This window comes from Cryptomeria japonica, chromosome 5, assembly GCF_030272615.1.
Source record: "Cryptomeria japonica chromosome 5, Sugi_1.0, whole genome shotgun sequence".
Taxonomy (NCBI): domain Eukaryota; kingdom Viridiplantae; phylum Streptophyta; class Pinopsida; order Cupressales; family Cupressaceae; genus Cryptomeria; species Cryptomeria japonica.
Genome location: NC_081409.1, coordinates 203,372,943 through 203,385,287, shown reverse-complemented (window position 1 = coordinate 203,385,287; position 12,345 = coordinate 203,372,943). Strand labels below are relative to the sequence as shown.

General features: G+C 36.2%; 1 protein-coding gene across 1 annotated transcript; it reads left to right on the top strand.

Moving 5' to 3' along the window:
• Positions 1-4,282: 4,282 nt before the first annotated feature.
• Positions 4,283-5,861, top strand: LOC131051146 (BURP domain protein RD22). Its single transcript, XM_059220195.1, is given in 4 exon segments — positions 4,283-4,391; positions 4,821-5,303; positions 5,306-5,349; positions 5,351-5,861. Coding segments are annotated over 4 exon segments (807 nt in total). The 5' UTR covers positions 4,283-4,358; the 3' UTR covers positions 5,598-5,861.
• The last annotated feature ends 6,484 nt before the right edge of the window (positions 5,862-12,345 follow it).

The following is a 12,345-nucleotide window of genomic DNA, read 5'->3' as shown; positions in this document are numbered from 1 at the left end:
ACTAATACTCAACATACTTTATCTTCTCTTGTTATGAATTTCTCTATCTTTTTATCCATATGCTTCAATTTTTTATATTGTGGGTTTTCTCATGTCTTTTTGTTTACGACAACTATTTCTCCCTATTAGACCTACAAAGAGATGAACAAAAATAATTAATAAAGTGAATTTTGTGTTAAAGAGTGCACCAAAAGCTAAATTTTATTTGTATCAGATAGAAAACATGGGTTTCTCAACTACAAAATGAATGTGGGGACTATTGGAATGCTCAAAATGGTCCACCTTCCTTTTTTGTATGACTCACCAAATGGATATCCTTTCCAAACTAATATCCATTCAGTTTTCACCAAAAAAGAGAACCAAAGGATTTTCCTTGGCCTCTTTTTTTTTTACGCATCCAAGGTAATCAATATCAAAAAAGGGAGATGGGGAGAGAGGTGAGAGAGCAGGAGAGGGTAATTAGAGGGGAAGAGAGAATAAGAGAGAGTTAGGAGTAATTATTGAGTAGGAGAGTGAGAGAGGGAGAGGGGGAAACTTATCAACAAAGGGAGAGATGAAGAGATGGAGAGAGGGGTAGAGAGGGAGAGATATGGAGATAAGTGAAGAGAGAGAGTGAGATAGAGGTTAATTAGGGGGAGGGGGAGAATAGGGAGAGGGAGAGAGGGAGGAAGGGATTGAGAACTAGAGAGGGGAAAGAGAGAATGGTAGGGAGAATGAGAGAGAGAGGGGGTAATTAGGGGTAAGGGGAGGGAGAGAGATGGGGAGAGAGGTTAGAGAGAGCCCATAATTATGGGGGAAGAGAAAATGAGAGAGAGATTTGGAGGTAACTAGGGGCTAGGAGGAGAAGGGAGGAGGAGCAAGTATCAAGTAAGTGAGAGAGGGAGAGATGAGGAGAGAGGTGAAGAGAGGGAGACACAAAGAGAGAGGGTGACTAGGGGGAGTGAGAAACATCAACAAATAGAGAGAGTGTGTAATGCCCCTCCCGTTTGCTTTTTTGCATTGCAAACTTCTTTGTGTGGACCCATCCTTATGCCCGTGGATTGTATCTCTTGCAATTTGATGTGGATCATTTTGTGGCACTCCATCTTGCTTTGGACTCTTTATTGTTGCAGTGTATGTTGTTTTGAGTGTTATCTTATGCCTTGCTTTGATATATGTCTCATGATCATTCTAGACTAGTCATGTGTTTGATTGATTCATGGTGATTTGATTATTTTGTTGCATTGAGATGTGAGCTTTCTTCTTGTGCTTGGTTGTGAGAACCATTGCATGATTGATTTGGGTACTTGACTTATTGGGTTGTTGCTACAACATAATCTAGACCTAAATTGTGCTTAATGATTGAAATAGACAAATGTTGTGATTCACAATTGTCATATGAGAAATGTGGATATAAATGTTGATTTCAATATTGATTAGAATGAGATAAGTGATGTTAGCTGGATTAATTGATTAAAAGTAATGAATCATATTTATATTTTTTTGGGGTGTCATGAGGTAGTTCTCAAATGGGTTGGTCTTCATTTTTATCAAACTTGATGCCGCATATGGTTTTTCGGAGTAGAATCATGCAACTACACCAAGATTTACATAGTTGCTGATGAAATCACGCAATTGCTAATTGATTTACACAATTACTAATTGAATCATGCAATTGCACTTAGAATCATGCAATTACACTCAAAATCACACAATTGCCTAGCAATGAGCTAATTTTGGGTTTAATTCTTCTTCACTGTCGTGTTTGAGTTGTTTCTCCAATTTTCCTTGATATCTTGATTAAGATATCACCTTGGTTATAGTTATTGCATGTTTTACTTATATAAAAACATATGTTTGTTACTGACTTTTTCTCCCCATCATCCTCTACACACTCAAAATACATTTAAACACTTTTTAAATTTTATTAGTTTTAATGTGTTCCAATTGTCATGTCTAAATGTCCATAAGATCAAAGTTGTTACCTTAAAGCTCATTTATTGATGGTCATGTGTCAGATTATCTATTTTAATAATATTCTCTTAACCTTGAGTTTCCTAAACCAACATATATGCAAAAAGTGACAATTGAAATAGGGATGTACTATGCAATGGGTATGGTATGTGCCAAGGTAAGTTTTGTGTTCCATTAATAATCTCTATTATAGCACCTTAGGGAACCCCCCTTGGTCTAGAACCAAAAGTGAAGGAGGTCTTGTACCCACCTTAGCAATTGGTCCTAAGTTTCCCAAGTTGAACATAGGTTTCATGATACTCTTTCCAAGTTTGACACCCGTAACATTTGGGAGACTATACAACCTCAGGGATTTGGGGTCTACAACTCAAATTACCATTATTTTCAATGGTTAAATAGTTCCTAAAACATGAGAGAGAGAGAGAGAGAGAGAGAGAGAGAGAGAGAGAGAGAGAGAGAGAGAGAGAGAGAGAGAGAGAGAGAGAGAGAGAGAGAGAGAGAGAGAGAGATATGTATCACAAAATATTGATAATCATCTTACTTAGATGATTAAAACTTTTCCAACATGCCTTACAATCACACAATTGTTATTGAACTATAGCTATCACTTATGTTTAGAATCAATTTACTTTGAATAGATCATAAAAAGATAAAACTATAATATTGTTCAAGACTTGCAAAACACTCAAATGTTCATCCATATTTTGAGCTTTATAAAAATTATTAAAACAACAAATTAAATAAAATATACAACGTTATGAATACATGTGTAAATCCAACCATCCCATTCTTGATCATCTTCAAGGTCTATGTTGATAATCATATCAATTTTACTCGCCTTTCATGGAAAATTTCCCATTTTCTTTTTATGAATGAATTCACCCTGGTTTTTAAGATGTTGATAGTAATAGAAGTTAACTGATCATTTTCAATTAGTCGATCTATAGAATTCGAAGAAAACACCTTGAATTCCTTCTTCAACATATAAAATTAAATGTACTTTCTTGCCCCATTTTAACATCTACGATTTTTTTTTATTTAATTAAAACTTGAAGCTTGCTTTCTTAACTAAATAAATCTATGAATATTTGAAAAGCTAGAGGTGATATTATGAACATATGAGGTCCCCGCAATGTGACTGCAAGAATATCTCATCCAAGGATGGTAATGTTCGCCATGCATGTCAGAGACTATAATTATATGACATCCAAGACTATACTTTTTCAAACTGGCTCTGCCTGTAAGTCATGGTTACAGAAGAGTTCACATGTTACCTGTAGATATCTCTGTCAGGGATTCACATGTTATCCTGAACTTATAGATAGCTCCTGATTTCTGTCTGCGTCTCTTTTGTTTGTGCATGGACTGACGTGACGAGACTGTATGTTGTGTCATTCAAGATAGACAAAAGCAGGATAAGATATCTCTGGCAGAGATTCTGTAAGTTCCTCTTCTGTGGGATGTGATGAGAGTATATGTTGTGTCATTCAAGATGGACAAAAGCAGGACAAGATTGCAGAGATCAGCTCCTGATCTGCAATTCGCAGAGATCAGAGAAATTCTGATTTGTTAATAGTAGAGGGTGAAGTTGGTCTTGTCTGTAGTTGGCCAGCCTTAGTTCTGCAGAATAGAGGAATTGTGTTGTACTTCTGGTGTCATAAAATTATATAGGTGTGATTCAAGATATATATATATATTTTATAAGATTCCTACATTAAAAGAAAATTGATATGATTTGAAATAATATCGAGAAAACATGGAACATTATCTGTTTATGCTATAACATATCAGTTGTATACTAATCAATGTATAAATGAAGGAAAATAGGTGCATAATGCTATGAGAAATTCTCACATTAAAAGAAAGTGATGTGTTTTGAGATATTGAAAAAATCAAATAAAATCAAGAAAATATAGAAATATACATTATATATTTAAAAATTATTAAAAAAATATGTCACAATAAAAAAATTATAATTTGATTGACATATTGAAAAATTTTAAATATAAAAATTTCTACAATAAAAAATTAAAAAATGATGTGATTTGAGATATTAAGAAAAAAAATCAAATAAAATTCATACTAAAAATATAATTTTTTTTTTAAAATTTCCAAATAAAAGAAAATGATTTTATATATATTTTTGGGAATTCACCAACTCCAATGACCGTCACTCACATTGAATATGGACAGGATATATAATTATTAAGCTACGTAGCTGCTACTTTAATTTGGCGGAAAACCGTACTGGTTTAAACGAGACGTTGAGAACTGTCCCCTCCACTAATGTTTATTAGGCTCTTGGGGTACCAAAGTTCCCTATTTATGCACACAAATTCCTTCTCCACTTCGTATCTCATAGTCGCTGTAATTTGGTGCTCGCAGAATTGGTTGGCTTTCACAAGATGAAGATTTTAAGTGGTTTAATTATTCTCCTGGTATGCTTTTCTTCTGTTCAAATTTTACTGATATATTTGATTTGATAATGTTAGAAGATATTTTTTAGAAGTCAAATTATAATGTTATGGGGATCATTATGAGAATAAATGGTGCATTTAGAATTAATAACATTTAGATGATATTCACGGAAGTAAAGTATTGAGTTTAGTATGTTTGAAGAAACTTCATGATTAAACATGTTTTAGTTGATAATGTACTGTATCTTTTGGATTTAAATGCTTTACCTCTACAAATAGGACCCTTCGATCTTATGAGAAATGAATCCCTTTTATTTTTCTTTATCTCGACTCTTTGTTCTTGTTTTCCTTCCAGATGATTGCTGTCCACTTGTTTCAGTGGTTGCTTGTTCTTAACTGTCCCTTTGTGACTGTATATTGCTGCTTTCTCTGTCTTTCGTTGTTTTGCAGTCAGTATTGGGCGCTATCGAAGCCACCACTTTGCATGGCAAGGGGGTCGGAGTACACGTTGGCACAAAGAGTCCATACAATTACAATTACGCTGCAGATGCGCAAATGCTAGCCGACCCATCGCTCTCCATGTTTCTACTGGAAAAAGATTTGCACAGCGGAACCAAAGTGTTTTTACGCCTAGTGCAGGACAACAATCCGGACGCCCAGAAGACGCATTTTTTTCCGCACGGTGTGGCGGAAGAAATCCCGTTTGCCTCCTCCAAGCTTTCGGTGGCTTTGAGGGAGCTCAACGTAGCGCAGGATTCCGATATGGGTGTGGCCATGGAGGAGACTTTACAGGAATGCGAGAGTCCCGCCATTAAGGGCGAAAGCAAATTCTGCGCCACGTCGTTGGAGTCCATGATTGATTACCGCATGTCCAGGTTGGGAAGCAACCATTTAACTGTTGTGGCAACCAATGTTCAAAGACGTGGAAATCCGTGAAGCAGGAATATACCATCACGGGGGTGGGGGGAGAAGTCGGTGGTGTGTCACAGTCAGAAATACGCGTACGCGGTGTTTTACTGCCACGAGGCGCAGGCCACGCGGACTGCTAGGGTTTGGGTTAAGGGCGAAGATGGCACTAGGGCTGAGGCTGTCGTGGTTTGCCACAAGGACACCAGCGCGTGGAACCCCAGCCACGTGGCATTCCAGGTTTTGAATGTGAAGCCTGGTGCTGCTTCTCTTTGCCACTTCATTCCGCAGGGCCATGTTGTGTGGCTGCCAGCCAACTAAGACACGCCACTTGTTCAATCGTGCATGCTATATATACAATATATATGTGTCTTTGTTAATGTAAGTACCTAGCATTAGGTGATGCTTATTAAGTTTGTTGTGTGGGGCAGTAGCTCTCTTTTTGTTGTTTATCGTTATACAAGCAGCAATCACAATACAAGTAGCAATCCCACATTGTGCGATGGGTATATCAAACTCGTGTGGAAGGTCAATTAAAGAAAAATGTTCTGTTTCTTGTATATATTAATGCATACATTATGTCAATTGGTAGGTCATTTAGAAAATAATGTGTTTTTGTGAAAAAGGTATCAATGGATAAGTGATAGTTTGAAATTGACTATGTATCCTCTTAGAAGGAGTGAAATACAATTGAGGCATAATCTCTAAATGAGGTAGATAATCAAACTTCATTACCAATAGGCTCATGTTATATTTGCAATAGAGAGAGAGAGAGAGAGGAAGATATGCAAGGATTTTTAGAACCAATTTTATACATGTTAATTTTTCATTTGTTTGAGAGTTTCTGAGGACTTTTACAAATCTATTTTGTGCATATTTTATGATCAAAGAAAGCCGTGATAATACATCTATGAGAAATTCTACTAAATAATTTTCTCCCACATAATCTAATCACTTTCAATAAAATAATGCTTATTTCTCCACTTACAAAATAATATTAAATTAATCTATAAATTATAATGTAACATTAAATAAAATTTAGATGATATCTATTATCAATTATATATTATACTAGCACTTGCACCATAAGGGAGTGCAACGATCACACCGATAAAAAAATATTTACAAGTTAAAATGATCATTATCATAAAAAACCATCCTCTTCAACGATCGCATCAATAAAAAAAATATTTACAAGTTTAAATGATCATTATCATAAAAAACCATCCTCTTCAATGACATTACACTGGAGCCATCTTTTGGTGTTGGATTTCTTTTGGGGATTTACCTTGTGACCTTCCAAGGTGTTCATGATGGTAGAAAATTTGAAGGTGGAGGTAAGTGAGATAAGTCACTTAGCCATTTCATATTTATTCTAGTATAAAAAATGTGATTCTATATATTTTATGTCTGTGGTATTGATCTATCTTTTTGTTTTTGCAAAGATGTTGAATTTGGTGAGGATAGCTGAGTTGCCCTAGCAATGATGGGCACAAATTCTTGGGCCACAAGTGGCAGCGACATGACACTTTCTCTCTCAATCTAGACCAAATAACTTGTGAGTTTCCCTACTTCCATTGTCAAGGCAATCAAGAATTTTAAATCCACTTTCCAATCATGACAAAACAAGTATGTAAGAGAGTGGTCTAGATACCTGACCTCCACAACTATATCATACATCATATTGCAAGTAAAAATCTACTTGTTGCATGGAATTAAATGAATAACACACACAAAGGTTATTCAAGATGTCTCTTATCTGGGGACCTACAAACCATTGGTATGCTAAGACGATCCATGAAAGAGAATACAATATGCCCCCCCAAAGTGACAAGCACTAGCCTCTACCAATTTAATGCATGGAAGAGTCCCTCACCAAAGCCACCATGGCCAACTAGATCCCCAACTAGGAAATGTGGTTGCAAATTGGGTAAAGCACTAGTCATATGGTCCAGTAGCGGGTTTAGAAATGTGCCTTTCAACGTTTAATGAAGTACTCTCAGCTACACTCGACTTCCCTCATTTTGATCAGCCCTAATTGCTCTCTATCATCTTGATGATGGATCACAGAGTGTGATCCAAAATGCTGATGCAAAAAAACTTCACACAATCTAATCTAGAAGCATTGATTCCTAATGAGAGTTTCAAATTGTACATCTTTGTACCACCTATGTTGCTCTAAGGAATGAAAAAAGTATTAGTCAACATTCTCTTCGATACCTACTATATTTGTTTTTTTTACTAAATGACATTGTCTAGATAGACTTTTACTAGTGTTCTAATCCATTAATCTTTTTCGCTACGACGATTTCATTGCAATGAAAAATATTTAATAAATGTGATTTTTTTCATAGCTATTCTTTCTTATCTCACAAAAGGTTATGTAGATTGGTGCATTAAATCTTATGCATTGACAACATTTAAATGATGATTTTTTGTTACAGTCATAAATGTCTATGATACTAAGAGCTGATAGAATATTCGATGGAATTAGGGGAAAAATATCAGTAGTTGTTATAGCTAACTTTGTGCACCCACAGATTCTAAACGGTACATCAAATTTTGATGATTTTTTTCTCTGCATGCGACTTAACTACTTATAGCTATTGTTTTGGCTTCTAGGTAGTAATGATGCACATATGTGATTTGTTATGCACGCAAGGGTCAAAGAGTACACATTTCAAAGTGTCACTTGATACTTGTGTAGACGTCTGAAATTAATTAAATTAAATATTTAATTAATTTATCATTTCTACATTATTAATTTATTTAATTATGGTCCCCTTTGTCCTTCTCAGAATTAATTAAATTTATTCTAATTAATCCTATAACTATAGTCCAATAATTGATTTATTAAATAAATCAATTATTCCCTATTCTTCTAAAGTCCTTAAAATTAATTAATTCTACTAAATTCCCTTTAGTTAGTTAATTCAAATTAATTAACTAAATCATGTGATTCCTACAAATCACTTCTCCTAATCCACACTTAGCCTAATTAATTCGTCTAGAAGCCCACTTAACATTATTTCCTAATTTTTTAGTTCCTCCAATCATTCTCTCTCCTCTTATCAAATCCTACAAATCCCACTTGTCTTCTAATCTCTTATTAATCCTCCTAATCCCCCTTTTAATCATTTGCTAGTGGCTAATCCCATGATTAGCCACCAAGTCAACCAATCCCTACAAATGGTTTGTCCCCTTCGCCTTCCAACCTTTATTCCCCTAATTGGGTCATTTCAAGGATTTCAAATTTCCCCATTTTCCTAGGCACTCTCATTTTCCCAAGGAATTTTTAATTCCTTTTCCCATTTCCTTTCCCCACGCAATCCATTATTTGAGAATTTTTAATTCCCTTGTCCTCTCCCAATGAATTTTAAATTCTTTTTTATTCCCCCAAGGTGCTTGAGGACCTCTTCCCCATGCACCTTGTGGAGTGTGGAGACAAGAAATGCCTTTATGGTAAATCTCTTGGTCTCCACACCTTGTCCTCTCAATCCATGTCCCCACCTTCCTTCAATCTCCACTCGTGATTCATCTTCAATCTCAACCATCCATTTACCCCCCTTCAAATCTATAAATTGGGGTCCCCTCCCCTTCATTTCTCATCTCCAATTCAAGTAATCATATGCTGCTCATTTGTGTTTAGAATCATCCTCTTAGCATCCTCATTATAGTTAATTTAGGCATCCAATTCTTAGTTCTCATAAACATTCATCCATCATCCACTGTCCATCACCCATATCCTTCTCATTTGTTGTGCATTTTGGAGAGCAATCCACATACCCACCTAGGACCAATCCAAACAATTTGAGAAGGGGCACATCTTTGGCTTTATCAAAGGTCCAATCGGAGGAACAAGTGGCTTCTTTGCAAGGTATAAGGTTATTTTCATGTGTTATTTGAATGTTTGTGTTATTTTAGTTTGAACTAACCTTCTTACTATTGCAATACATTTCCCTTGGTTCATTTTGGCATGCCTGGTGAGACCCACGTCCCTTGAAAGTAATCAAAATTTGGAGATTTTGTGATTTTTAGCTCGCAGGTCCCAGTTCTATGCCTGCATTTGCAAACTGACGTATCTGCCTTGTTGGTTCAACATCTCCACGAAGAAACAATGTATGCATTGAAATTTCAAATTTGCTAACCTGCCTTTTGCAGGTTTTCTATACTTCAACATTTGCGATTTCCTTTGGCATCTCCATCTAGTGTCTATTGACACTTTGTTTCTAAGTTTAAAATTAATTTTCTTGTTTTCTTTACAAGTTAAAATACAAAATCAACAAAAAAGGGTTAAAAAGAACAAAAGCAAGTTAGATTGTTAGTTTTCTTTTCTGTTTTAGCAATCTTTTAAGCAAATTAGTTAGGTTTTCTCGGGTTTCCAACGCACCAGCATTAGTGCAGACGTTGTGCTTCAATGCTTGCATTGTGGCAGAAAAGCCTGCTTAAATTTTAAATTTCAAATTTCAAATTTTTAAATTTCAAGGAGCAGTTGAGCATCTAATTTTTCCCACTTCGACGTTTGTGCACATGCCTAATGTCTGCACACAGGATTAACATTTGCGTTTTGGGTAGTTGAAAATTCAAATTTTGAAAATTTTGAATTCTGTCATTTTTTCTCGCTTTTTGTTGATAGGCTATGTGCAAACGGTTTCAGTGTCTACATGAACATTACATTGTCTGCATAGACATTACAACATTTGCGCTTGTGGTTCAGCATCTACGCTATTACCTTAGCATTTTTTTGTGTTATTGATCCAAAATTTAGTTTTTGCAGGTTTCTCGTTTGTCCAAGGCCTTAATATCAGACTATTGACAATTTTCCTTGCAACTTCGCTTGTCAAAGTCAATTTTTATCTCTAGAATAGTTTTCTTTCTTCCATTTTAGTGTAGAAAACATATACATGAGGGATTAAAATTAACTAGTGTCTTTCATGTCTTGTGCACTTGCATGCATGTTCGAGTGGACCCACCATTGTGCTTGAGTATCCTCTCCCCTTACCTTCACGGATCTTGGGTGTAAGAGAAAGACCAATCAACAACACTCACTTTTTATTTTTGTAGAGAGGGGTATTTTTTATTGGGGATTTCATCACCCCACAAGAATACTTTGAATTGGGACATGTCGGGGATATCAACTCTTCCAGCATGACATCGAGCGAGTTTTTCTGAGCCGCTATATAAATAAGCTAGTCAGGTGGCTGAGGTGTTGAGTGAATTCGACGTATGTGGGGGCCCTTGTTGCACCGATAAGCCTGATTAGAGCCTTAAGTGGCTTGCTTCAAGAAACTGTCCTTGGATTGGTGATCCCTTAGAAATTACACTAAGAACCAGTTTTAGTAGACAAAATCCTACATTTGATAGTGCAGGGGATGCGGATCATACCCTAAAGTTACCTCTCATGTACCCGCTCAGCATGAGACATGAATTCCCTATATCATAAATCTTCAAATCTTTAGGGTAAGAGAATCTGGTATGCGCGAGAAGTGAGTGCATTGTAAGGGGGAGTCAGTGCTACCAGACTCTCTATTTGTTCGCTTGAGTAAAGTATTGCTTGTGCGAGAGGCCTATCAAGTGGTTTCCACTTTCCAGCCTTAGGTCGTATGTTTTAAAAGCGTGTCTTCATTTGTGCAAAACCTATATAATCTGTTTGGGCTAATCTAGGCCCCCATCACTTTCACGCTCAAGTGTTGAAGCGTCACACTTGGCCAATGCGTATACTTTGCTTGATGTATTCTTTCCAAGAGTAGTTGACAATTACCAGCCTCCAAAACATTTTCCAAACATTTTTCCAAATATTTGACAACCTTCCTAATCCAAATTCACATAAGTGCAAATCACTCCCCATTCCACTAATTCCCTTCATGCTCACGTCAACCAAGCATCCCAAGAGGTCAATCCATCGTCAAGTCAAGAATAAGAATCCTAGTTTGAAGCAAACCCTCAAGCGTAACAAGTTCCTGTTGGTAGCACCGAGAAGGAAAACTAAGAGGGGGGTGAATCAGTTTTCACTATATCAAAACAATTAAGCACAATCTCATATCTGATCATCTATAGCAAAAGAAAAGATAACAACAATAACAACAACACACATAACACCAATATTTTTGACGTGGAAAACCCGGTTAAGGGAAAGACCATAGTGGGAACTTACCCACAAGGAGACAATACCCTACAATAGTATGTGTAAATATTACAATGGGGAATGCACATGCATTCAGGCAAACTACCTAGAGCTCACTGCTTAGAATACAATGACCCAAAAGTCTCCAACCCTCAAGGAAGGTTCACTACCTTACAATAAGATTTGGAATCAATCCGAAAAGAATGAACTACAATAATAGCATATGTTAATCCCTGGTGACAGTTTCGGTTGGGCACAAATGTCTGCTCTTCACCAATCTCTGTTGAACACACCACACTAAAGGATAATTTGTCTTGATTGCACGTACACCATTCTTTGATAATGCATAATCAACTCCTCAACACCAAATTACATGAATATTACACCCATTTATATAATTCATCAACCTTGACTACAAGGTCGGCCAGACCCATAACACCTAATTATAAAATTACATCACACGATACATAAATCAACCACTGGACCAATATAATGATATGAATAGCATAGCATGGACCTAAATCAAATCTCCAAACTCTCATCACCACCAAAAATCATGTCAAGACCAACTGCAACACGTTACACCACCAAAATACCGCATAACACGAAGAACATCACCGGATTATGAAAATCACCAAAAACTTGAACACCAATCAATTCAGATTGCCAAGACAAATAGGATATGATTAGGAAACACCAACAAGCATGTTAGAACCATTTGTAACAACTGCACGAACACCACTTATCAAATCTTCATCGATCAACATCTGAAACTCAAGAACAATCAAACAACAAGAACTGTCACGAGGAAAGATAACTTTCGGAGCACCAAATCACGATCCATCTGAAACGAAGATACACATGAGCATCCCAAACAATCTCCCAAAATCACAACTCAAGATCTGATCAGACCAAAATATACCAGAGGAAATGTTGAACTCTACA